General features: G+C 43.3%; 1 protein-coding gene across 5 annotated transcripts in view; it reads right to left on the bottom strand.

The window, feature by feature from the left end:
• RPTOR (regulatory associated protein of MTOR complex 1) overlaps positions 1-26,934 on the bottom strand; it is a 520,373-nt gene that overhangs the window by 173,846 nt on the left and 319,593 nt on the right. For all 5 annotated transcript variants that reach the window (XM_077328221.1, XM_077328217.1, XM_077328219.1 and 2 more), the window contains 2 exons: positions 17,797-17,872; positions 1,163-1,264 (listed from right to left, as the gene is read on the bottom strand). In XM_077328221.1, coding sequence (XP_077184336.1) covers positions 1,163-1,264; positions 17,797-17,872 — 178 coding nt within the window. The remainder of the gene's footprint in view (positions 1-1,162; positions 1,265-17,796; positions 17,873-26,934) is intronic.

Raw genomic sequence — 26,934 nt, 5'->3', positions numbered from 1 at the left:
CGGATGCAAAGATGGGTTGATCTCAACTCTCAACTCTCAACAAAAATAATTTTTGCTCATTTCCCTGACAATATTTTATTGAGGATCAGGACATCTTTAATCCGCTCCACAGGAGCGGATTAAATAAAAGAGTAAGGGGTGTTGGGGAGGAGTTAGGGCAGGACCTGTCCGGGATAAAAACTCGGAGGGGCCAAGCACCTCACGAACCCTCCCCCTCCCATTTCCAACGCTCCTCCCAACCTGCCGGCACAACACGCCTCGCTCGGGAGAGGCCCGCGCAGCCGGGAGCGGCCTACGCTGCCGGCAGCGGCCCGCACCGCCACCCACCACCGTCACCGAAGCTCAAGTCGCCGCCGCCGCCGCCCACCCCAGCTGCCAGTGCCTCCCTCCGCACACCACACCGCCCCGCCGGAGCCAGAACATCCTCGAGCCCCATCGGGATAATGCCTAGGGAGATTCCACTGCCCCATTACTGTCTGAGTCTGTCCAAGTTTTCACCTGTATGCTGGTGGAGTTTAGAAAGAACAGTCAGGTAGAAAGCCTGATGAGATATGCAAGGTGCAGAGAGAAAGGAGGATAACAGAGATTAATTTAAGGAAGCATCCGTTGGACTCAAACAAGGGCAAAAGGAATGGAGAACCGCTTGGCTGCTGGCTCATTTAGTAAGCTGAGCATGGAGATCTGAAACAATATAACAACTAGGGGTTGGGGTTGTGAAACAGTAAATGGAAAAGCTACAGGTAAGGCCCAATGGCTCTGTGTTCATTTGCATACAGAAACACAGAGGCAGAGTATGTCCCTACCCAATGACAAATTAAGATAACTGCTGTGGGTAAGAGCATTGATGAGAGAACAGACAAGAGAAAGAGTTAAATTCTATAGTACTGGCTAATAGCTCCAACCTCAGTGTATGTTTATCTGTGGGGAAAGGAATATGTTTGTAAGCAATGTGTCTTTATCAGCAAAGGCCTAGCAAACAGTCAGCTGCAATTAGTCTTGAACAAGGTCCACATAATTTATTTACTCAAACGCCATCTGCTACAGAGCAAAGCAGTTGGACAAAGATATGCCTGTAATACTCACACACAACAAGTTTGCTGCTGTCCACATTTCACAAATCTCAGCCATGTTAGAAATCTGATCAGCTGTCAAAGTGACTCACCTGCAACACAATGGGAAGCTGTTCTGGTGGGTTGCGGTTTTCTACTCCCATTGTCAGCCACACCTGGAATGCCGTTAGCTGCTCAGCAAAGAATGGGCTGTGCTGTTGAGTACAGAATGGGTAGAGTCATCAGTAAACCACAGTGCATGCCCAACACACTAAGCAGAGATCCCCGGGCATTAATATCTTTTAGTAAGTACAGTGCTCTGTGAATAAGTATGTTATAGTTACTACAACCAAGCCATTGCAAAAGTTTATTCAATTCTTACTTCATAAAATGCTACAAATGAACTCCTTAGATTTAAAATATCTGTTTAATGAAGAAATGGAAAGAAAGTTTGAGAAATCTATAAATTATATAGAGAGAGTAGGGGGGAGGATTTACTTATACCATTTCTCATATAAATCTGAGAAGAAAGAATATAGTTTCTTTCTCATAGATATGCTTACACACATTCCATGTATGTGTTAATTCAAGGTGAAAAGGATTCAGCAACAGCAAAATCTTTTTGTATCCCTTTCTTATGTCTTCCTGGCAAATGGACTTAACATTCATACATGCAGCTTAGGTTAAATAATGGCACCATTAAAAATGCTCCATGTTTTTGAAATCTATCCATAACAACAATTTTCCATGATATTGCACAGCCTAAAAGGCAGTGAAGTTTCTGAATTATCTTCTACATGTTCTAACATCGTAAGAATGTATGGAAATAAATATAAACCTGAGTTGAAGCATCCTGTGGCAGGTGCTTTCACCAGCAGTGAGTTGCCTGCTTGGTGCAAAGGATGTACAAATTATATCTTCTCTAGACAGGGTAGCTGAATGTGGTAATGATGCACAGTGGTATGATTGGTATTGGGAACAGCAGTCATGCGATTTGCAGAGAAACACTGATGCTACCAGACAGGAGGATACAAGTAGAGTTTTCAGAAATACTGTCTGCTTGGTTCATGTCACTCCAAACTCAGTTAATGTTTTATTCAGAAAGCTTTACTCAGCCTTCTATTCTACAGGCCATCTGCCTTTTGCAGAGGCTATTTCAAAGTTTCTGAGCAAGATACACCCATCAGCTTTAAACAAGCAAAATCAGGTAACTCTGGCAGCTCCTCTAGCAGCTTCTATAACAGAGTCTGAGAAAAAGCCTACTTGATTTGTATGGAACAACATAGGAAAGACATGCATCAACAATCACAAGTAGAAAAAGTATTAAGGCTCCAGGGCCAGACGGGCACCGTGACATGGTATAATGCCCTCCACAATGAATTGGTACCCCTCGTGGGTTTGATTATAGGAGATGCACAAGAGTCTGATGTTCTGCAAAAGTTGATGTATTAAACATCCATTACAATTCTACACAGTTCTGCTCTAACTACAGGCCAATATTATTTACAGACTGGGAATCAGAGGGACCAATCCGATTGGTCCCTCCGATTGTCTGTCCAGAGGAAGGGTCCAATCTGGACCCTTCCTCATCATGGACAGATCCCGCCCCAGAACCCCTTAGCGAATTATTTAGTCCGTGGAGCCCGCGGCGCGGCGGGCGGTATTTAGATAGTGATGAAAAAAATCACTGCACTAGCACTTGTAATATATGTCTTTCCTATGTTGTTCCATACAAATCAAGTATGCTTTTTCTCAAGTAGTCAATGTACTAATTATCTTTACCACAATTGAAGAACCCTACCAGTGAATTTGAAGAGACATCAGGACAAAACATTAATTGGTATAAATCTCATATCTTATCTTTGGGAGGACCAGTGTCATCTGTATGCACATTTTATTTTGATATCTTGGCCTTATTGTTTCAAAAAAAGGTGGAAGAAGAATAGGTGGTAGGGTTTGTAGTTACATTTGTTGTTACATTTACTATTTTATTGATTGGCACAGTGCAAATATGCATATGGAGAAGCAGAGCAGTCCAAAGGAGAATGGGAGTATTGACTTCCCTATGGAGCTTCCTTTCACTGCTGTAATACGAGCATCCAGTGAGACAGCACTCAGTACCATTAGAGCTCAAGGACAGATTTAAAGCCCTTGCTTGGGAGACTGAAGCAGCATTGAGGGTAGAGGAAGAACCTAAAATTCAAAGACAGAGTGAAGAGGACATGGGGACAGGAGGAAATGGCATTTGAAGGAAAAGGAAAGTGTTGGTCATCATGACTCTCTGCTGAGGGGCATGGAAAGGTTATGTGGCTGGGTTTGACCCCCTAGGTCGAGAGGTGTGTTGCTTACCAGGGGACCAATTAAGGTGTGTTGCTTACCAGGGGACAGAATGCTAAAATTGATAAAACCTATGTATCCCTACCCAAATGTCTACATGGGAATGAACAATATGGCTATCAACACAATTGCATGTATTAAGGCTGACTATGAAGATCTTGGGAGGCAACTGAATGTGTTGAGCACCCAACTGTGTGAGCTTGTGGAACCCTTGTCCATCATCTTTAGGACTTCTTGGAGGACTGGATAGGTGCCAGAAGATTGGAGGAGAGTGAATGTTATCCCAGTCTTCAAAAAAAGGAGGAGAGATGACCAGTGAACCTACAGGATAGTTAATCTGACCTCAATTGCAGGGAACATAATGGAGCAGATTTTAAAAGGAGCAATCTGCAATCATCTGAAGGACAATTTGTTGATCTGGGAAAGTCAGCACAAAGAGATCCTGCCAGACCAAGCTGGTTTCCTTCTTTGACTGAGTGATGGGGTTATTAAATCATGGAATTTCAGTGGATGCTGTTTACCTAGATTTCAGTAAGGCTTCTAACAAGGTTCCCCATGAAGTTCTGATGGGTAAACTGGAGGACTGCAGCCTGGGATTTCAGATGATTGGTCAATAGGGAACTAGCTAGAAAACCACACTCAAAGAGTGGCTGTCAATGGTATTTTATCTGACTGGAGTGGAGTTGGGCAGTGGGGTAACACAGCGCTCAGTACTCGGTCTGGTATTTTTCAACATTTTAATCAATGATCTGGATGATGGAGTAGGACTCCTCACTAAATTTGCAAATGACACCACATTGGGAGGAGTAGCAAACACCCCAGAAGACAGAGAGAGTTCAACAAGATCTGAACATGCTGGAAAAGTGGGCAAATGAGGACAAAATGCAATTCAATATGGTCAAGTGTAGAGTTCTACATCTAGATCACAAAAATGAAAAGCACGCATACTGCATGGGGTATGCATACTGCACTTCGGGGTAGCCATGCGTGTGAACGTGATCTTGGGGACTGTATGCTAAATATGAGCAGACTGTGTGATGTGGTGGTAAAAATGGCAAATGCAGTCTTGGGCTGTATCAACAGAAGCATCACATCAAAATCACAAAATGTCATAGCCCCACTATATATCACGCTGCTCAGACCCCACTTGGAGTACTGTGTGCAGTTCTGGAGGCCTAATGGATGTGAAGAAAATTGAGAAGGTACAGAGGAGAATGACAAGAATGATATGGGGCCTGGGGACCAAGCCCTATGAGGAAGGGCTAAGAGACTGGGGAATGCAGGGGAGGAGGTTAAGAGGGGACATGATTGCTGACATGATTTGAAAGGTTATCACTTAGAGGAGGACAGGGAAAGGTTCTTCTTGGCAGCAGAGGACAGAACCCACAGTAATGTGTTTAAAATATGTGTAGAATGATATTGGCTAGATATCAGAGGGAAAAATAAAAATAAAATAAGGCAGAGTAGTTCAGCAGTAGAATTGACTGCTTAAGGAGGTAATGAGCTCCTGCTCAATGACAGTCTTCAGACAGCGGCTAGACAAATACTTATCCTGGATGCTTTAGGCTGATCCTGCACTGAGCAGAGGGATGGTTTAGATGGCCTGTATGGCGCCTTCCAAATCTATGATTCTATGATTAATTTATTTGTTACATTCTTGCATGTTATAGGCTTAGCTCACCCTATAAAAAGGACTAGAATTGGTGCTTATGCTCAACAATTACAATCAGGTAATAAATTTGTGGCACCAGGGTCTTCTAAAGCCCGGGTGTGTGTCATGATATGAATTCATTCAAAGATTGATTTAAAACCCAATAGTATATTAAGAGAATCTAATGGCAGATATATTTCTGTAGAAGTTATACATGGAAATTCTCAACTAGTTATCCAAATGAGGGGCAATTAGAATTTGCTCATAACATTTTAGGAAACTGGTAGAATTTTCCTCCTCTATGAAAATATTAGGGGGGGTCATAAATGTTAATCTACACAAAATATCTTCAATGTTATTTAGTAAATATAAGGGCTTGGACAAAATCTGAAGAAGGTATGTACTCCCACACGATGGAAAGTTTATAATCTTGATATGCATGGGCTATTTGAACAATAGGCTAAATGATGTCTTTCTGATAACTCTCATTCCTTATATTCCTCAGTTCATAGTACCTTTTCAAGACTAGACCGGATTCTTATATCAAAGGAGGCTTTAAAAAGGTAAAGGTAAAGGTATCCCCTGTGCAAGCACCGAGTCATGTCTGACCCTTGGGGTGACGCCCTCTAGCGTTTTCATGGCAGACTCAATACGGGGTGGTTTGCCAGTGCCTTCCCCAGTCATTACCGTTTACCCCCCAGCAAGCTGGGTACTTATTTTACCGACCTCGGAAGGATGGAAGGCTGAGTCAACCCTGAGCCGTCTGCTGGGATCGAACTCCCAGCCTCATGGGCAAAGCTTTCAGACTGCATGACTGCTGCCTTACCACTCTGCGCCACAAGAGGCTCTACATTGGAGGCTTTACATTGTATCAAATAGACAGATCTTTATTACCATCATATATCAGCAAAGTCAGAATTAGCAATTACTCAGTTACAAAGTATAATACAAAGCTAAAAACATAGATTTGCTCATAATATAAAATTATATATAACATCTGTAACTGCTCTTTGAGCGGTATCATATTTCGTTAAGGGCCTTGGGGGCGGAGAGTGGGCAGGGCGGGTCCAGGTGAGGGACCAATCGGAAGGTGTGAAGTGGGTCCTCACCCACAGGTCCTAGCCAGTCAAGAGGCGCGAAGTGCCTCCCCCCCACAAGGAGAGTCAGCCACAAGCTGGTAAGATGCGGCCTGCGTGGGGGGGAGGGGGCTGGGGAGGGCTTCCTCGGGCCCGCAGAGTGCACTCGCTGTCTCCCTGGGGCGCTGGGTGTGCTTGGCTTTGAAACCTAGCTTTAAAACCTAGTCTTAGACCACAAAATGCTAAAATATAAATTAGATTATATGTATATTGGAAATACAGGGAATTATTCTGATCACAGCTCTCTGGGTCAGTTACTTATATTGGATCAATAGAATGCCAATAACAATACAGTTCATGCCCTTGTTACAGCAGTTATCAATTTGAAATATACTAGTCCAAAGGACATGTGGAGATTTAACTCAATTTTATTGACAAGCGGCTGGTCTCGACATGGGCCAGATCTCAAAAAGTAGAAATTTCTGTGTAAAATTACCTGTTCCAGGTTTATAAGCCAAAGCAGTGAACAAACATGAGGAAAAACTTATTTCACTACCTATTTGGCTGAAATCTGGTGGGTTTTCACCTCTTAAACTACAACGGTTACACTTTCTGGGACATATTTTGAGGGGCTGATAAGCCTTCACTAGGAAAAAAAGTTTGTATGCAAGCAATATGAATCAGAAGAATCAGTGAGTTATATTTCTTGGAGATTATCATGTTTTATGAATGGCAATCAGAACAAAGCTGTTGCCAAAACCTGTGGAAGAAACAAACTAACTACATTAGTGAGGGCCATTCCGCAAAGAAAAAATAGCAGTGTTAGGCCATGGAAATAGCTTAACGCTAAAAAAAACCCCGTGCCTCTGGGAATTCCCCACCTGTTGGCTCCTCTGCCTCCCTCTAGCATAGTGGTTCTCAACCTTCCTAATGCCGTGACCCTTTAATACAGTTCCTCATGTTGTATTGACCCCCAACCATAACATTATGCAAGTGTTCTTTCACAGACATTAAACCAAAATAGACCAATGGCGTGAAGATCCATCGTTCATGATTGTATATAAATTGTTCCCCCCCAGGGTTTCTCAGTTCAGTTCTGCCTCTTGTCCCACCATGCTGCTCTTGCTCTTTTCTGCTGCTCCAGACAGACAAACACTCTATCTCGATCTACCCCGCAAGCACCAGATCTTTTGGCCCGCTCAGCCCCGAGCTCCAATGTCCCTGTAGGACCACCGCACGCCCCTGCAGGCTCTGTGCAGCCGCGGAGCTGGCAGGGGCTACCCCTGACCTCACCAGTGCATGTGGAGGGGGCCTGCCCCCCCACTCGCCACGGCCCCTCCCCACCTCCGCCACTTCAGCTTACTTCGGCCAGCAGCGATCCGACCCTCCTGGCCACAGTGTAAAGTGTGCTTGCACACTACCCCGGGGCAGCCCATCATGCCCCACCCCCATGCATACATGGGGAATGGTGGGGCATCGTGCGCCACCCCAACGGCACGGCAGCAGTGCGGGGTAGATGCTACTGTGCATAAGAGGTCTTTGTTACATTTCCATCAGCCACAGATAGCAGGAGGTAGTAAGTATAGGAAGTATTGGGAAGTCTATTTATTTATTTATTTATTTATTTATTTATTTATTTATTTATTTATTTATTTATTTATTTATTTATTTATTTATTTATTTATTTATTTATTTATTTATTTAGATTTACAAAACCATCACATGTGAAAAACAGTGGTTCTCAATGTGGGGGTTGTGACCCCTCAAGGGGTCGTTTGGCCCTTTCCTGGAGGTCTCTGGCGGTAGCCGCATGGCGCTGGCCTCACTGCTGCCTTGGAGCTCATGGAAGCCATGGAGGAGGCCAGTGCCACGGTGAGTACCGTGGCAAGCAGGAGCGGCAGTGGTGCATGCAAGCCACCCACATATGCGCCGTTGCTGTAACTGCTGTAGGGGTCGCAGCATTAGGGTGGTTGAGAACCGCTGTCTTAAAGTGAAAAACCCAGAACAATTAGTTACACATTTCCCTTCTTCTGATCATTAGTGTCAAGATTTGGATCATTTGAATTGAACTTGCTCATCTTAAAGTCATAGATTGTTTCTGTCACTGCCAGCTGACTTAACTGCAGGTTTTTGGTTTAAAAAAAAAATAACTGTACTAAGTCTCTGGGTTCAGTCAGCATTATATATCTAGATTCACACAGTTTCAACAGCCACTAGCAGAAGACTCATTCCTCATTCATTACTAACTTTCCTATGAATATAAGCTCAATGCTCTAGATACTTTTAAAAAGTCTATTTCAGAATAATGGAAGAAGATCCAAAAGGACTTACAGAGATGGTCTAAATTAATTTTATCCTGGTCTGCAAGAATGGCAAGAGTTAAGATGAACATGTTGCCAAGATAAAAGGGTTTCAAACAATTCCAATACACCTGAAAGACAAAGACCAGATGTACTGGCAACAGCAAGTTAATAAGAATAAGAGGCCCAGGTTAGCTTTTAAAGTGGTGCATGACGATAAGAGGAGGACTAGGCCTACCAAATTTCTCAAGCTATATTACCCTGAAAGAAGGATTGGTGTGGATAACAGCTTATGGCCTAGAAGTAAAAAATCAGATTTTCATCCATGGAGAAATTACCTATTGAAGCTTTGGGAGAAATACAAACCAAGGATTAGTCCAGAGATTTCAGCTTTGAAATCTTTGACAGAAGCATACCTAGACAGACCACAACAAAAAAGAACTGATTTATTATGAGTTCAAGATTTGATTAATACAGATGGCCAACTAAAAGACTAGCATCAAGTGAAAAGTGAAGGTAAAATAATAGATTAGTTCAGACTGATTATGCACAGGGAAAGGCCGTGCTGGCACTCACATGGCAAAGAGGCAAATTCTTGCTTGTGCACGACATCGATGCCGGGCCAGCTCCCTCCTGACCCTGGCTCGCTTTAGGGCCTCTGATGCCCCACAACAAGGGAACGCTGATTTTTTAGCGTTCCCTTTTTTACCATGGTTGCCATCGGTGGCCATGCTGGGCCAGGCCTCTGAACACATGGAAGAGCTAGGACAAACAAGGACAGAAAATGCCCCGTTCAGCTTCACGGTGCCACAGAGTTGAACAGGGTGTTTTTTTACCTTCCACAAAGGTAGCATTGCATTGTCACGCAATCCCGCCCTCGTGTAAGTAACCCTCCCTTCCCCGCCCCCCCTGCTGCTGTGAAGAAATGCAGCAGAACCTTTCCGCCCCAGCTTGCGTGCATACGTGCTGGAATCTGGGACGGACCCTGTCCAGTGCGGGAAATCTTTCTGTCAGTACACGAGAAGTCGCAGGGAGTGCTGGCCCACCACAAGAAAATGCCAGTAGCCTGCTGCTGTGCATAATGGGTCTCACCCACATGCAAATAGCTTCAAAGCTAAAAGAAGACATAAGAGAGGTAGGGGTACAATTAGAGAAGAGATCAAGTTTGAGAAGGAAATTGTACAAAATAAGCCACACCTTATGGGCCGAATATATAAGTAGCTGTTACAATTGGAGTCAGAAGCTGAGCAGGTATGTGTTGGAGATGTCATGATACTACTGGGTCCTTTTTTCACATGTGATGGTTTTGTAAATCTATAAGAAAGTTATGGTTAAAAGTACACGGCAAGTTACAGAGTATTTTTGGATTTATATTTCTTTTGTATCCAAAAAATATGTTTTTAAGTGTCTTCCCTATTAACTTACCAAAACAGATTAAAGAGTTTTTCTTCCATGCACCCCCCCCCCCCATCCAGATTGCATCAAGGTGGAAGCAGCAGAAAACTCCACACATAGACTCTTGGACAAGAAAGTTCAGAGAACTTGTGATAATAGCAAAGCTAATTTAATTAACAGAAGATTACCAGAAGAATCTCAGGATTGCTGGGACTGTTATATGAAATCTTTGTAAACATTTCTTGATAAAATAATAAATACATATAAAGGTAAAGGTATCCCCTGTGCAAGCACCGGGTCATGTCTGACCCTTGGGGTGACGCCCTCCAGCATTTTCATGGCAGACTCAATAAGGCCTTGCCTTATTTTAGTTTACCCCCTAGCAAGCCTTCCCAAGTCCTTACCGTTTACCCCCTAGCAAGCTGGGTACTCATTTTACCAACCTAGGAAAGATGGAAGGCTGAGTCAACCTTGCTGGGATTCAACTCCCAGCCTCATGGGCAGGGCATGTCTGCTGCCTTACCACTCTGTGCCACAAGAGGCACTAAATATATATATATATATATATATATATATATATATATATATATATATATATATATATATATATATATATATATATATATATATATATATATATATATATAAACCTTTTAGAAAGTTCTAGATACTGCAACACAGACTGTAAGACCATTTTAATCACTTTTGAAACAAAAGGTTTTTCATCAACAGTACTTCTGCCTGGCCTTCACATCTACCTTTATTGCATAAGATGTTTTCATAGCTCAGATGGTCTTCCTGGCTTATTTCTATGACTGAGTCACCAACACTTCAGATTTCTCTGAATTGCGCAGCTTTGTCTTTATGCATCCTGACCCTGTATAATCAAAAGCTGCATGTTTTAAATATTCTCCTACTGCAATCTGCAGGCATTGTTTGATGTTTTTCTTTTAAGTTTTTTTTTTAACCTCACTCCTATTGCTTCTTTATCCATTCCAGTCCAGGTCCCAACCAGGCCATGGGGACACTTTCACAAATAATCTCTGGAGGCAGATAGATCTGGGTGGGTTGGTGCTGCTGTTCCAGTTATACTTGACAGCAATATTTGAAACTGTCAACTATGGACTATTGGCTCAATGGTTTGCTGATGTGGGGATTAAAGGCACAGTTCTAAAATTACTGCAGTCTTTTCTCCAAGGTCAGGGACAGAAAGTGGAGTTAGAGGAGAGAACCACACCCAGCATACCCTAGTACATGGAGTCTCGCAGGCAGCTATTCTCTCCCAGGTGTTTGTTAATATCTATATGTGCCCTCTGCTAAGTCGGTCCAGAGTTTCAGACTGGGTTGCCATCAGTACACTGATGACACCCAGCTATTTCTGTTGATAACCACCTGTCGACACCCCAGATTCCTTGGCTAAATGTCTGGAGCCCATAGTGGGCTGGCTCAAGTGGAATCAGTTGAAGTTAAATTCAGCTAAAACAGAGATCCCATGGCTGGGATATTATGCTGAGGGGGAAGTAGTACAGCTCCCAGCTCTTGACATCTTTAACTGGGGATGGACAATTTGGTTTAGACAAGCAAAAGACTACCTGAATCAATGCTGATTCATGGAACTTTTCAGACCTATCTGAGTCAAAGCACCTATCCCTGCCATTTAAATTGGCCAAATCAGCGCCGGCCAAATTGCAATTTGGCAATTCGGCCATGATTTGGCCAGTTTAAATGTCTCCCCTCCCGCTTTCTCAGGCAGCACCTCAGAAGGTGGGGAGGGGAAGAAAACCACCATGGGGAGAGTCGAAGTGGTTGTCAGCAGGAATAGGAAAGCACAAGGGCAGGGTAGACAAATCCACCCTGCCCCCATTCTCTCTAATTCCCACTTGGCATGTCCTTTAAATGCCTCCCCGGCTTTTTCAGGCAGAAGCAGGGAGTGGCATCTGATAATAGCAAATGCACCATACCTTTTAAATGCCTTCCTAGGCCTTTGTAGGCAGTGCTGCTTGGAATGCCTGAGGTGGCAATTAAAGGGTACAGCATGCCTGTCATCATCAGAGGGACTGCTGAACAACTTAATACCTTCACACCAAAAATCATAGAATCACAGAATCAAAGAGTTGGAAGGGGCCATACAAGCCATCTAGTCCAACCCCCTGCTGAATGCAGGATCAGCCCTAAGCATCCTAAAGCATCCAAGAAAAGTGTGTATCCAACCTTTGCTTGAAGACTGCCAGTGCGGGGGAGCTCACCACCTCCTTAGGCAGCCTATTCCACTGCTGAACTACTCTGACTGTGAAAAACTTTTTCCTGGTATCTAGCCTATATCGTTGTACTTGTAGTTTAAACCCATTACTGCGTGTCCTCTCCTCTGCAGCCAACAGAAACAGCATCCTGCCCTCCTCCAAATGACAACCTTTCAACCATATGATAAATAGCTTGCCACACCTCCTGACTTCCAGTCCAAAAGGCTCCGATCTTACTGAACTCTGCTGGGTTGACTGGACTGTTGCTCTTGGGGAAGCCCAAAGGCAGGCTTCAATTCACTTGGAGGGCACAGGCACCCTTGTGCAACAAGCTACCCACTCCCCAAATCAAAGAGTAAGAAATGGAGGGAACTCAGAATCCAAAGTCAGGAGGCCCCTGGTGGCCAGAGAGACTGTCTCTGCACCTCATGGACTGTGCTGTTGGTGGGGTTTTCCCTCTGCAGCTGCAGTATGTTCACTAAACTTCTGGAAGGGTTGCTTTTGGAATCACGGTGCTTTTTGAAGCACCAGACATTGTCCCTTTCTCTCAAATAGCAGGGTAGAAGACTGGGGCAGTTAGGAGAAGGACCTCCCTCTAGTATAGTCAGCAGTTTGCGACCGTTCCTACAAGGAATTTATCCCCACATGATCACGATTGCCTTGCTGAGAACAACTGGAGAATTCCAGCATTTTTCAAGAGGGAGAAAATTTCTTTTTGTTAATTCTCTCCACCTCATGCGTAATTTTAAAAACCTCTATCATGCCCCTCTTAATGGTCTCTTTTCTAAACTGAAAAGTCCCAGACTTTTAAGTCTTTCCTCATAGGAAACATGCTCCGATCCTCTAATTATCTTGGCTGCCCTCCTTTTTATTTTTCCACCTATGTGATGTTCTTTTGCAGATATGGTAATCAGGACTATACACAATATTCCAAATGAGGCCGCACCACAGGTCTGTACAGGGGCATTAAAACATTGGCCATTTTATTCCCAATCCCTTTCCTAAATTTGAGCTTTTAACTGCTACAGCAAACTGAGTTGACACTTTCATTGAACCATCTACCACGACCACAAGATCTTTTCCTCTCTGTCACCAACAGTAGCATGTGCGAAAAGGATCTAGGAGTCTTAGTCGACCATACATTGAACATGAGTCAGCAGTGTGACTCAGTGGCTAAAAAGGCAAATGGGATTTTTGGCTGTATCAAACGGAGTATCATGTCCAGACCACGGGAGGTGATGGTACCACTGTACTGTGCTCTGGTTTGGCCTCACTTGGAGTACTGTGTTCAATTTTGGGCACTCCAGTTGAAGAGGGATGTAGACAAACTGGAGTGCGTCCAGAGGAGGGCAACAAAGATGGTGAGGGGTTTGGAGATCAAGACGTATGAAGACAGGTTGTGGGGAGCTTGGTCTGTTTAGCCTAGAGAGGAGACGACTGAGAGGGGATCTGATAACCATCTTTAAGTATTTAAAAGGGTGCCATACAGTGGATGGAGCAGAGTTCTTCTCTCTTACCCTGGAGGGACGGACCAGAACCAATGGGATGAAATTAATTCAAAATAAATTCCATCTAAACATCAGGAAGAAGTTCCTGACAGTTAAAGAGGGTTCTCAGTGGAACAGGCCTCCTCGGGAAGTGGTAGGTTCTCCATCTTTGGAAACTTTTAAACAGAGGCTAGATAGCCATCTGACGGAGAGGCTGATTCTGTGAAGGGTCAAGGGGGTGGCAGGTTACAGTAGAGGAGTGATAGGGATGTGAGTGTCCTGCATAGTGCAGGGGGTTGGACTAGATGACCCAAGAGGTCCCTTCCAACTCTATTATTATATGATTCTATAATTCTGTGATGTGCAGGGCATTTACTGCAGTTCGCCCATGGCGCTGAAATGCCTTCTTAAATAAGATGTAGAGTTACTTATTCCTAAACTTCTTTCAGATGGAATGAAAAATATTTTGTGTGTATAGGGTGTATTCCTGAAAAGGTACAGCCCAGGAAAACCTTGAGAACTTTTGCACAGCCCCTTAAGATACACTTCCCTATAGAAACGAAGCCCATTTCCATGTCATTGGAACAAACAGATATTCATCCCTAGTTTTTCCCAGCCTACAGCTTTTTTTATATCTCTTTGTCATCTTCCTTGTCTCAAATTGTACATGGTAAGAGTCTAGGGACTGGGACATGTGTTCTTGTGTTTTAAAAAGCATCATGTATATTGGCTGTCATGTGCAATAATAATAATGAAAGTAAAAGAAGAAAAGCAAAGGAATAAAAATATACAAGAATTATTCTGTTTCCAACTCAAGCATGGAGCCCTCGGGTGGGGGGAAGCAGATTTCAAACAGAAGCCCCCACTTAAACAAGTCAGGCTACGGTGCCAAGCCACATGGGACCGTTAAGCATTTAAAAGAACCTATGGATCTGCTGTTTCAAATGCAGATATGCATTTTGATACATGCAATTTTTGTTTTTGTTTTAGATTTTTATAATCCCCAATTGGGGATTCAAATTGGTTTAACACTATTGGTTTCAGCCTCTTCCACTTTATCCTCATAGCAGGTTAGAGTGAGAAAAAGAGACTGGCCAGACTGTCAGACTAGGTTCTTGAAGACTGAACTCTCCTCACTGAGTCCTCGAAGCTAGTGGGGTGACCTTGGGCAGTCATATATTCAGACTAAAGTGCCTTATAGGGACAGTGAGAGAACAAATCAGAGGACAGGAGCATGATGTAATCGACTTCGGGTTCCCATTAGGGAGTAGGGTGGAGAATAAATGAAGTAAATCAAAGTCAAAATTTATTATTACAGTCAATCAAACCAAGTTATATCCATAAAACCATAAGAGATCAAAACAATATGGTAATTAGGTATAATTCAGTTAAAATAGATCCTAAAATAGAACTTAAAACCTAAAATTATCTTTCTTTGAAACTTCATATTTTTATGGCGGTGATGCAAAACTTGGCAAGCTGAATTGTTAGCTGAAGTAAATAACAATGAGGATTCAGTCTTGGGAGTCCAAGATTCTAATCTGACACTCTAACTAATCAACCATGCTGGTTTTCAAAGTATGTTCCTAGGAGTGATTTGTATACTGTAATTTGCAAACTACAATATACAAATCATTCCCAGCACTGAAGCATGGCACAGTCAAAACAAATGGCAGGAAGCCACCACAAGAAAGGAATATTCACAGCAAGACCTCAGCTTAGAATAATGTGTTGCTTAAATGTGGATAGATGGATGTAGTGGCAATTTGTCATTACCAGGAATCACATTTATCATTTGGCAAATCAGTCACAAAGTATGCTGTGGCTAATTTATCAATTTTTACTTTTCTATTAAAAAATACACTGGATTGAGAGTCAAACAAAGCATGATTGTGATAGACTTGTGTCTTTAAGCTAAGGTGACCAGATTGTCCCACTTTTGGAAGGACATCTGGGAGTACCTGGCAAATTGTACTTATGTTGAAATAAGAAATATATATTAAAATACTATTTTTGCATTCTATTAAACGTTTTGTTGCTCCGTTTAGACCAATTTTTTAATCAAGACATCCCCCCCCCCTGGTCAATTGTGTCCCGCTTTACCAATGTTAAAATCTGGTCACCTTTCTTTAAACACAAATCTGCCTCAATCACATAGAGAAAGGAAAGAAGGGTTTGTCACAGATATGGTCAGAAATATAGGGGGACAGTTGTGGGTCCTAACTGAAAATTGCATGGAGGGTCTCTCAGCTAAACATGCAAAAAACAGACTCAGAACAGCATAGTCTTAGAGAGGGGAAGGAAACAAAGGAGTAACATAATAGCATGATATTTGGGGAGAGATTAGAAACAGTCTAATCTATATTAAGATACAAATTCTGTTAAAGCCCAAGTACAAGGAGCGTCTGGGAATGGCAAAACTGTCCAACTTTACAAAAGTGAAGATAGAGTTCAAAGATGGGATTTATTGATAGAGGATGAATGTTCATACGTATGAGAAACTTGTAATAAATATTCTTAAATATACTTTTAACTAGTAAGCGAGCCCGCTGTAATCTAAATACAGCGGGCGCTATACCAGGGAGCCCACGGCAGTCGCGTGGAGCGCGGCTGCTGGGGGCTTCCTTTGTCGGGGGCCTGACGCGGCGAGAGGCGCAAAGCGCCTCTCACCGTGTCAGGCTGTCAGGCAGGGAGCCCCCGGCAGCTGCGCTCTGCGCGGCTGCCAGGGTTCCCCTTTGTGGGCAGCCTGACGCAGCAAGAGGTGCAAAGCGCCTCTCGCCACGTGAGGCTGCCGGGCAGGGAGCCCCCTTGCCGGCGGCCTGATGCGTCAGAGGCGCTTTGCGCCTCCCGACGCATCAGGCCGCCATCAAGAGAGCAACTGCGAGCCGCTTCGCGCCTGCCGATTGGCCTGGCCGATGGTCTGTCTGGAGGAAGTGGCCAATCAGGCCCCTTCCTCATCACAGACAAAGCCCTCCCCCCAAGGGCTTAACGAATTATTTAGTCCGCGGTGCCCATGGTGCCGCGGGCGTGTTAAGGATTATAGCAAAAAGTAACTAGAATGAAGTAACCGGTTTAGGTATTTTAAGAAAGTACTTACATATAACCTTTGTATGATGGTTGGATGTCATAATTATCTGAGCTTTATTAAGTGGGACAGCTAGCTATTGTTAGAAGATGATTTTAAAAACCTATAAATATGAGAAACTGAATCGATTGAGAATTTTATTTTAGAAGCAGCATATTGCCTGTGACCTGCTTATCTTTGCTTAAGATATTTTTTAGGACTTGCATAACTGGTCTCCTTTAATTATCTATGTAGCAGTAATGGATTGGATAATTTTCGGTTTAGTGGTTAACATTAAAAAAATACATATATAATATAATATGTAATAAAATGATAAAATGGAAACAAATAATCTCTAATAGCATTTCCTGTGTACAATACCCACAATGAGAGTATTGCCTAAGCCTTCTTGAGGGCACGCCTAGATCTGAATCAAAACTGACCACATTTATCCAGAATAGGGTGCATTTTTAACACGTCAGCTAGGGGGAGCAGAAGCTTCCTGCAGCTCATAAACAGTGTCTCCATAATTTGCCTTTCTCTTTGTTCTCTGCCCAATCAGCCAGCAACACTGGTAGAAAGCTCAGCACAGAGAAGTACTGGGGGGTGGGGGATGGCCACGCAGCTACCAGAAAAGAAGCAGTGAACAGTCCCTGATTCTTGACCGAGGGGGGCAGGATGCAGCACCTACCCTTCTGCACAGTGCCAATTCACGTTATAACATCCTTAAGTGTACATATCAGTACACGTAAGTGTAGCCAACAGGACAAACAGTGGCTCTTCAGGTTGTTATGTTGCATGGGTGCGGAAAGGCTTAAAATAGTTTTCACCATGTACAGCAGTCCCAATCCAAACTGGAACTGCGCATGCCTGGGAATGAAGTTCTGAGCTCTTAGTGTCCATCTGATGTCCATCTGATGGTGGACATAAGGACTTTGTGCATAATCAGCCTTACACAACAACCGCTCTTAACAACTTAACATCTCTTTGCTGGAACCATTTCATCCAACTGTAGGCTCAGCCCCATCAGAAATGAACAGTTAGTAGCTTACAATTAATAAGAACCATCTATATTGCTGGGTTATATCTTTTGGAATGTATATGAAGACAATAATGAATGTGCAAATGAAGTTTGCAGAGATGTTGATACTTGCTGGCTAATATAAATATGTCTCAAACATCCCCTAAGTAACTTACCCTGAAGGCAGTTCCTTCCTCTATAATGGTAGGCAACTGGGATAGACAAATATCCACAGCAAGGTCCCAAGCTTGCCTGGGGAAAGATGCAACACATGAGCATTAGAAGTCAAATAAAATTTGTTGTGCAAAAATGTAATCAATTATGAGATTAGCTTACTTGAACTGCTAATAACACAATGCTGGATTATTATGAATTGCTGGCCTGATCAAATAATACTTCTACATAAAAGAAGTATTTCCTTTAGATCTCACTGATAAAAGTTTTCATATAATTTCTAATATAGACTGCATATGTTAATTTTTTCATGTTGGTACACATTTTGCACTTGAGAAAGCTCTAGTGAAATGGGATCTAAAATTTGCTGGCTTGTCTGTTGTGTTTTTCTTTATTTAGCTTTCAGTGCTGATATGTGTTATACTTACTCTGGAGACACTTATTGACTTGCCTATGCTTTAACCCAGTGGTCCCCAACCCCTGGTCTGGACACTGGTACCGGTCCGTGGATCAGTCAATACTGGGTCGTGGCTCCTCCTTGTCCTCCTCCCCAGCTGCTGCCTCAGGGGCTGCCCTGCCACTCTGCCGCCGGCTCACCTTTGGTGCTCTCCAGCCACCATGGCTGGGGCTACCCCTCGGCATGGCACTGTGCAGCTGCTGCTGGCAGTGCCCCCCAGCGGGCAACGGGAAGTCAGGGGTGCCGGTGGGAAAGCAAGTGGAGCAGGGGCTCAGGCGGTGGCGGCAACATCCCTTGGCAAAAGACTACCCTCCCTCCGGGCCTCAGTAAAATTGTCAAGCGTTGACCAGTGCCCGGTGATAAAAAGTTTGGGGACCACTGCTTTAACCCATTCTATTGTTTCTCTACTTCTCTTGATAACATTTATGATTGTTTCTGTTCTAATATCATGTATTAATTTTATAGAAGAGCACTTTGTTTAAATATTGCATGCAACTATGCACATTTGAATGTTTTTTATTGAACTGTCTTCTGTCTGCATAAACGCATTATACTCAGTGACCTTCTGAATGCTATTGTTGATATTTATACACTGTGGCTCTTGCCTCCCTTCTTCTATCCTCTTTTAAAGCATCTTGCCATTAGAGAAATGGAAAGTGAACTTTGAACAGACTAAAGATATGCTGTAGTGACCCTGATAAAGCCTAAGATATCTGCAAGGTGCCTGGCAGCTTGCCTGATACAAGGAAAAACTCCTGGCAGCTTGCCTGGACAGGGAAAACCCCTAAATGGGGCCAGGAGGATGCAAATATGTATTGAGCTAATTGGACATGTTTATCAAGCAGATGTGCAGGCTGGTTGATTAGATTATGACCTAATTTGGATGTGTTATTTTGAATGTATAAAAATCTGTGTTTGGGGCAGCTAGGGTTCTGGAATTTGGACATGAGTCACAGTATCACACTTTTGATTGCTGTGGCTATTAAATTGGTATTTTGAAAGAAATCTCTGGCATGAATATGATAATGGATCTCTTCCCACAATGGGTAAAAATGAACCTAAACTCCCTAACATGGGCATATCATCACTGGCAGTCTTCAAGCAGTGGCTGGACAGATACTTATCCTGCATGCTTTAGGCTGATCCTACATTGAGTCGGGGGTTAGACTAGATGGCCTGAATGACCCCTTCTAACTCTATGATTCTAAGTCGTTCAGTGGACCAGCAAGAAACTTAAGCATTATTTTATATCACGTTCCTAGAAATACCATTTTACATCAGTGTATCCCCATTGCTGAAATCCTGTATATTCATAAGCTTTTTCAGGTGCATCTCCTCCTAATAGTAGCTAGATGAAACTTCTTGTAAGGTACGGGCACAGACAAACAAGCAATATAATATAAGGAGAATATGAAGAGAATGGTAAAAATTGCTCAGTACTGCCACAATGCTTTGATTACTATTAAAATTCCAATGGGTTGGCAGTGTATCTCCTCATGAGCAAATGTTGTCTTTGTGACATGTCAGCCACAACTAGTATGATAGGAAGGACTAAACGCTGTAATATAAGATCCAAGTTCAACTCTCTATGTATCTACGAAATATACAGAATGGCTTTCAACAAGCCATTCTCTTTGTTTCTGGAATGTTCTAAGGACAAACAAAATAGGAAAATTAAGCAATATTTCAGCCTGGGCCCCCAGGCTGAAAATCTGCAAGCAATAGGATGTCTCTTTCCTTTATTTTCTGTTAGCACCTTAGCATTCCTCTGGTGCAAAGATCCTTCTTTCTGATGTAAGATGCTTTGATGGCAGAAGGATCCTTGAGCTGTGCTGGAGGAATGAGCAGGTACCAGTAGAACAAACTGGTAGGATCCATCCCAATATAAACAGGATAAAAATCTCCCCAGCAACACAAGATTCAAAAGTACTAAACATTATTCTATTTTGAAAGCAGGGGAGGTAATAATAAATGTAAACAGAATTATACAAAATTGAATTTAGATAAGCCTTATCTTATTCATAGATCCAATGCCCGGTTTTTCTGGCACCTCAAAGACTACTAGATTTATTGCAACATAAGCTTTTGTGTCACGGTGTCTGCTAGTCTCTGAGGTTTCTCATGTATCTGAATTGTTTTTGTTGCAACAAAGTAACATGGCTATCACTATGGAATATATATTACATCTTATATTAAATTCTATAGCTTAGCACTATATCTCATGGTCACAATTCAGCACAAATCTAGATGCACTTAAACCCACAGAAAATCAAAGGATTAAGCTCTCCTAACTCTGTTCATTATTGTGGCCAACATCTACAAATGTCACTCTGTAACATAACCCATTTCAAAGTTAAAGGCAAAGGTAATCATAAACATATTATCCCCCAGAACAGACAGTAGCTAACTTCTTGTATTTTATGCTACATAATTGATGCCCAGCCTTTGTAAAATTTAATCAACACAAAAGCTTCATGAAAAATGTACAATCTGCTTAAGCTAGGAGACAATTTTATTTACTTTATTTCTTGTGTGCACTCTAGCTTTAAATTTAATGGCCACTTTTGAACTTAACCTTGCTTAATACCCACCACAGAGACTGTACTCAAAGCCTTATATTATACATAATAACTAGGGGCAAAGCCCATTGTATTGAGGCATACAACAGGCACTAGAGCTTGGGGGTGGAAAGAGTAAGGGGAGGGGTTGTCCAGTCTGTAAGGGCATTAACATGGTTACAGATGAGCTTTCAAGAGCCATGTCTTCATATATATGAAGGGAAAATCAGACTGGAGACTCTTCTTAGAGGGTAATACAGGGGGTGGGAATCATGAAAAGTCCATATGTTATCAGGAAACGTGCAGGGAATATTTGCTAACATATTCACAGAACTTGATGACATCTTTGTTAGAACAGCTTTGTATCTTTAATGGCAACTCAGACCTGGTTTGTGCTTGCTGAACTGAGGCGGGAGAGCCCTGAGAGAGGATAGATTAGACCAGCCCAACCTGAAGGGCTCCCCATGTAATTCTGGCAGCTCACTTCCCGGCACCTACCAGCTCAGTCAGCGGTCTGAGGCAAAGTGAGTGAAGTTGTTGGACAAGACAATTAGGGGCAGGAGACGCAACCTGATTCGCTGACTGGCTGGCCACTCAGGCAGCAGGATGACACAGGCAGGAGCATTCATTGGCCCTTAAGTTTTGAGGCCCTAAAGGTCATTAGGCCTTTTATTATAGGTACAGATTTTAAGACATATACCAAAAGGTGACAAGTTCATCTTGGAGAAGGCTGGTTTTCATTCTATAGTGATGGAAGAATGTTCCAATAATTAATCATATCAGGCAATAAAACGTTTTGAAGTATTGTTCATAAATGCAGGTGCTATCCAAAGTGCACTTGTACTCCTAGAGCCTATACAGCCATAGATCCAACTCTCTATTGGCTCAAACCAGAGAATGACTGACAGAGTTAAATGCAATAAAAATGCCATCTTATGAAGAGACCATGAGGTCCCTGTGAAAAGGGTCACTCCAACCTCAAGGGCTTTTCATGTACCACTGTGGAATTTTCACATATCTGCCATAGGCTGCTTTGCCCATGCCATGAATCCTGTCAGTTCCAGCCAAGGTGGGGGTACGATACCATACATGGTGAAATATGGGAGGTGGGGGGGGGTAGAGAAGTTTGAGAGGTAGCTATGTTATTCTTTCATTATTTCTAACCTATGGCCTTGAATTACAATTGAGCTTTGGATTCTTATGACGGTACTGAAATGTTGCATCCCAACCAGGATCATCGTCTCTATCCAGCTAATGAGGGCCTCTGGCTACATATGGTCCAATATTGGGGGAGCATTCATGAGCTGGACAGGATTCAGAACACAATTACATAACGCAGGTAGTTTGGATACTTCAAGCTCCCTGCAAGGTAGTCTGCCACCACCACTGAATGGTTCCCTAGTCTTCCAAAACCCAGTGGCAGATATGGAGACTATTAGGAACATAAAACAGGTGTATCAAACTCTATCCAAAACTGAGAGACTACAAAAGATGAGATGGTCGAGTGATAAGAGAAAAGGCACAGGGTTCCCTCTAAGGTAAAGGTAAAGGTATCCCCTGTGCAAGCACCGAGTCATGTCTGACCCTTGGGGTGACGCCCTCTAGCTTTTTCATGGCAGACTCAATACGGGGTGGTTTGCCAGTGCCTTCCCCAGTCATGATCGTTTACCCCCCAGCAAGCTGGGTACTCATTTTACCGACCTCGGAAGGATGGAAGGCTGAGTCAACCTTGAGCCGGCTGCTGGGATTGAACTCCCAGCCTTATGGGCAAAGCTTTCAGACGGCTGCCTTACCACTCTGCGCCACAAGAGGCTCATAGGGTTCCCTCTAGGCTTGTTCAAAAAACAGACAAGTTATGAAAATTATTTCGTTTTTATTAAAGGTTCACAAAGCTAAAGTTTAGTATATCTGACTAAGTACAGTACTGAGAGAGGGCTTCAATAAGGTGTGTATCTTTAACACTTTGCTCTATTACATAATTGTGAAAAGCCCTCCTGGGTGGAAACTGTCCGGGCCCTGTCCAGTTCTGTCTGGGTCCTGCGTGCATCTGGATTGGCCCAGCCCTACTGGCACCCGCCCCCAACACTCCAATCAGGCTGCATCTCCCGCCTAATCAGACTGTGTCTCCCACCCCTAATTGTCACGTCCAACAACTTCCCACACTTTGCCTCAGACCGCTGGCAGGTGGCTAATGAGTGTTCTCCCTTCAGGCCTGATGTGAATGAGCCCCTAATAGCCCCCGACTGAGGCAATGGAGGCGTTTCTGAGAGCAATGCAGAGTGGTCTGTAGGGTACTTGTGCTTTCCTTTTGATTGGGGGGGCATTTCCTCTTCTGCCTAACAGTTGGCTGACAGAGAGGCCACAGAAAAGCCCCTTCTCACTTAAAATACTACTTTGGCCAGCCTCGCTGCTGGAGAGAGGAGGCAGCCAAGCAATTCTCTGCAGATTTGAGACCTACCACACAGGGTTGTTGTGCAGGTGATACTGGATGCTGTTGCAGAGGTTCTTTTGCCTCCTGTTTCATTTGCACAACCACCCTGTGCAGTAGGCCTAAAATCTGCAGAGAATCACACAGAAGAAATACACATGGCTTGGCTGTTATTTCCCTCCAGCAGTGAGGCCTGCTATAGCTGTATTTTACGTGAGAAGGGGCTTTTCTGTCAGCGAACTATTTGGCATAAGGGGAAAGCTTTCCCTCCACCCCTCAAAAGGAAAGCACAAGTATCCCCATAGACTCCTTTGTGTTGCTCTCAGAAATGCTTGAGGCCTGCTGGGTCACAGCGGCCCATTCCCAATTCTCTCAGACCTCTCACAGCACCATATCCCTCACAGGTTGTCTATTGTGGGGAGAGGAAGGGAAAAGGTGTTTGTAAATCACTTTGAGACTCCTTTTGGTACTAAACAACAGGGTACAAAAATCCAGCTCTTCTTCTAAGGCAGTGGTCCTTTTTGGGCTTGCGGACTGGTGGGGGGGAGGGACGCCACACATGCAAAGCAGCCCATGCGCGAATGTGCATGCACGGCACGTCCATGCATGCACGTTTGTGCCCGGTGGGGCCACAAACGCGCATGTGCTGCAGTTTCTTGCATGCACAGACCTGCCGTGCATGTATGTTTGTGCTCCTGGTGGGCATGCGTAAAACTGCCGTGCATTTGCGTTTGCGGCCCCACCAGATGCAAATGCGCATGTGCGGACGTGCCACGCATGCGTGTTTGCACTGCCAGCGGCTGCGCTTCCCCCCCCCCCAATCCCACAGAACAAAGCTTGCCGGACTCGCGGCCTGGCGAGTTTCTCGCTGTGGGGGCAGGGAGTGGGAGCTGCGGCCTGGCACCAGGCCACGGGTCGGTGGTTGGGGACCACTGTTCTAAGGGGCAACAGTGAAAGAAGCATGTGGGCACACTCAACATTTCAAACAACAGGTACTTAACACCCATCTTTCTACACCCATGCTCTCATTTGTCACCATGCCACCACAACCCCCCACACAACAGAAATATTCAACCTCATGCCCTTACAAATTGGACAACCCCTCCCCTTCCTCTATCTTAATCACTTTCTTCCTTTCTACCACCCTCTCTCTTTGATATTTCCCCCCTCCCCCATGCTAGCACCCGTTGTATCAGCTACAATGCGCTTTAATTCTAGTCTGCATATTAAAGGTTTTGAATAGGGGCACTGTTTGGATTTTAGGATTTTTTGTAGGATGGCACTTTGAAGAATATTTTAATTGGAGGGCTCCAAATGATATATCTGGATACATTTTATTAGTGTGGGACCATCTTAATTCATGTGAGTAATCATCACCCTAAGTATTCAAACACACACAAAGTTAACATTTTTATTGCATAACAATAACAATGCTCTTCATAATACATTTTATCTATTTCAAATTATTACCTTCTAGTTCCCATTATTACATCACATGAGTGTATTTAAATATTAGACCACTGAAGAAGACCCCAAGAGGGATTGAAACGTGCTTGTTTTTCTGGTTTCTTGTAATTTATCTATGTGCAACACTCACACAGTTACAGAAGAATTGCAAAGTTCAGAATTTGAAGTCCAAATTTCTAAAATGATCAAACCCTGCAGCATAGGGTCAGGGTGAAAACAGGTAAGAAAAAGGCATATTACAAATTGAATTCCTTTATGGGTAAATCCCACATGGGAGTCCCAAAGCAAAAAACAATCATATTAATTTGCTAATTAAGTAATACCAATGGGATTCCTAATGCTAGGGCAGAAGACTTTAGAGAGAACCAATCAAAACTATAAGTGAGAAATGCTGATGTCATTGAGGTTCAAGTTAGCAACAGGCCTGTTCTCTTAACAACTAACTGCTTGCATCTGAAGCTAGTTAGCTTATTTTATAGAGCTGTTCAGGTCCTGGTACTCAAGGTTGCAGGTATAAGATCTCATGGGGGGAAATTACTGGTAATTATGAGTGCATACTTCCACAGTGAAGTGTTTTGCAGCCTGTTTCTGAAAAGCAGGCCAGAACCAAAGTTTCAGAATAGCAAGTGAGCTGTTGTTTCACTATACCCATAGTGGTTGGTGTTACATTGGCCAGAAGACTGTCAGAACTCAAAGCTCCCTCAGCAGACAAGAAACGTGGCGTATTCCATAGTGCTCTGTCCAGATTTGGCTTTCATTTTCCCTTCCACCCAGTTACTATTCAGTAACTCATCCCTGGAAGTGAGAAGAACTGCCTTTTTACTGAAATCCCTTAGTCAGCATGGCACTGAGATGTTGATACTAACAAACAATAGATTTTATTTACAAAGAAGGAAGGGTGGCTGGAATCAGGCTTTTTACAAATCAGTTCTTATTCAGCTAAAAGTTCTTGACTTGCAAGCTGTTCTTAATACTTGGACTTTCTGATGGATGTTATTTTAACGGAAATATTTCTTTCACTGTATTGGTCCCAAACACATCAGTTACTTTGTCCTTTGTCTTCCAAAGAGTTCCCCTGAATTCTCCCTCTGGTAGGCACTCTTGAGTATGTACCACAACTTTCTCCATTTCTAAGGTAATTAAAGTTTCACCTTGCACATACACAAGTTTGGAAATACTCTCCTAATTTTCCATTACAACTAAGCGAAGGTCGATCTTCTCTTTCTTAAACGGTTTCACCTCACACTTTGGCTTAATTTGGGTGCAAACAGTTTTCTACCTAAATTCTCTCTGCTATATCACTGACCAGGCACTGTGAATTTGTTCAGAGGAATTTTCCAGCTAAGGATTTGTCATAGAATGCGAAAGTTGGAAACGGCCATACAGGACATCCAGTACAACACCCTGCTCAATGCAGAATCAGCCTAGAGCATCCAGGATAAGTAGCTGTCCAGCTCACCACCTCCTTAGGCAACCAATTCTACTGCTGAACAACTCTGACTGTGGAATTCCGCCCCCCGATATCTAGCATATCTAGCTTCTACTGTTCAACACATAGTTTAAACCCATTACTATGGGTCCTATCCTGTGCTGCCAACAAGAACTGTTCCCTGCCCATCCCAAGTGACAACTTTTCAAATACTTAATCATGTCCCCTCTCAGCCGCCTCTTCTCAAATTGAACATACCCAAGACTCTTAGCCCTTCATCATAGGGTGTGGTCCCCAGACCCTAAATCATCATCATTGCTTGACTCTGTAACTTCTCAATTCTGTGCACATCCTTTTGAAGTGAAGCCTCCAGAACTGCACATAGTACTTCAGGGGTGGTATACAGTCTGACTGTAAGAATTTGCAATTTCAATTTAATGCCACTGTTGATACAGACCAAGACTGCACTCACCTTTTTACTGCCACATTCACTGTCTGTTCATATTTATCTCAGAGTCCACAAGTACCCCAAGATCCTATTCACACAGACTGCTACCCATAAGTGTATATTCTATCTAGTATGCATGCCTCTCATTTTGTGACCCAGATGTAGAACTCTGCATTTATCCTGATTAAATTGCATCACATTCTCATTTGCCTGCTTTCCCAGCATGTTCAGATCTTGGTGACCTCTATATCTTCAGGGGTGTTCGCAGCTCCTCCCAGTTTGGTGTCATCTACACATTTATTTAACAGCGGTTAAGGGCAGCGATGTGGTGTAGTAGTTGAAAGTGGAGGCTT

The sequence above is a fragment of the Paroedura picta genome, chromosome 3 (genome assembly GCF_049243985.1).
Source record: "Paroedura picta isolate Pp20150507F chromosome 3, Ppicta_v3.0, whole genome shotgun sequence".
In the NCBI taxonomy this organism is placed as follows: Eukaryota; Metazoa; Chordata; class Lepidosauria; order Squamata; family Gekkonidae; genus Paroedura; species Paroedura picta.
This window is presented reverse-complemented; position numbering and strand designations above follow the sequence as displayed.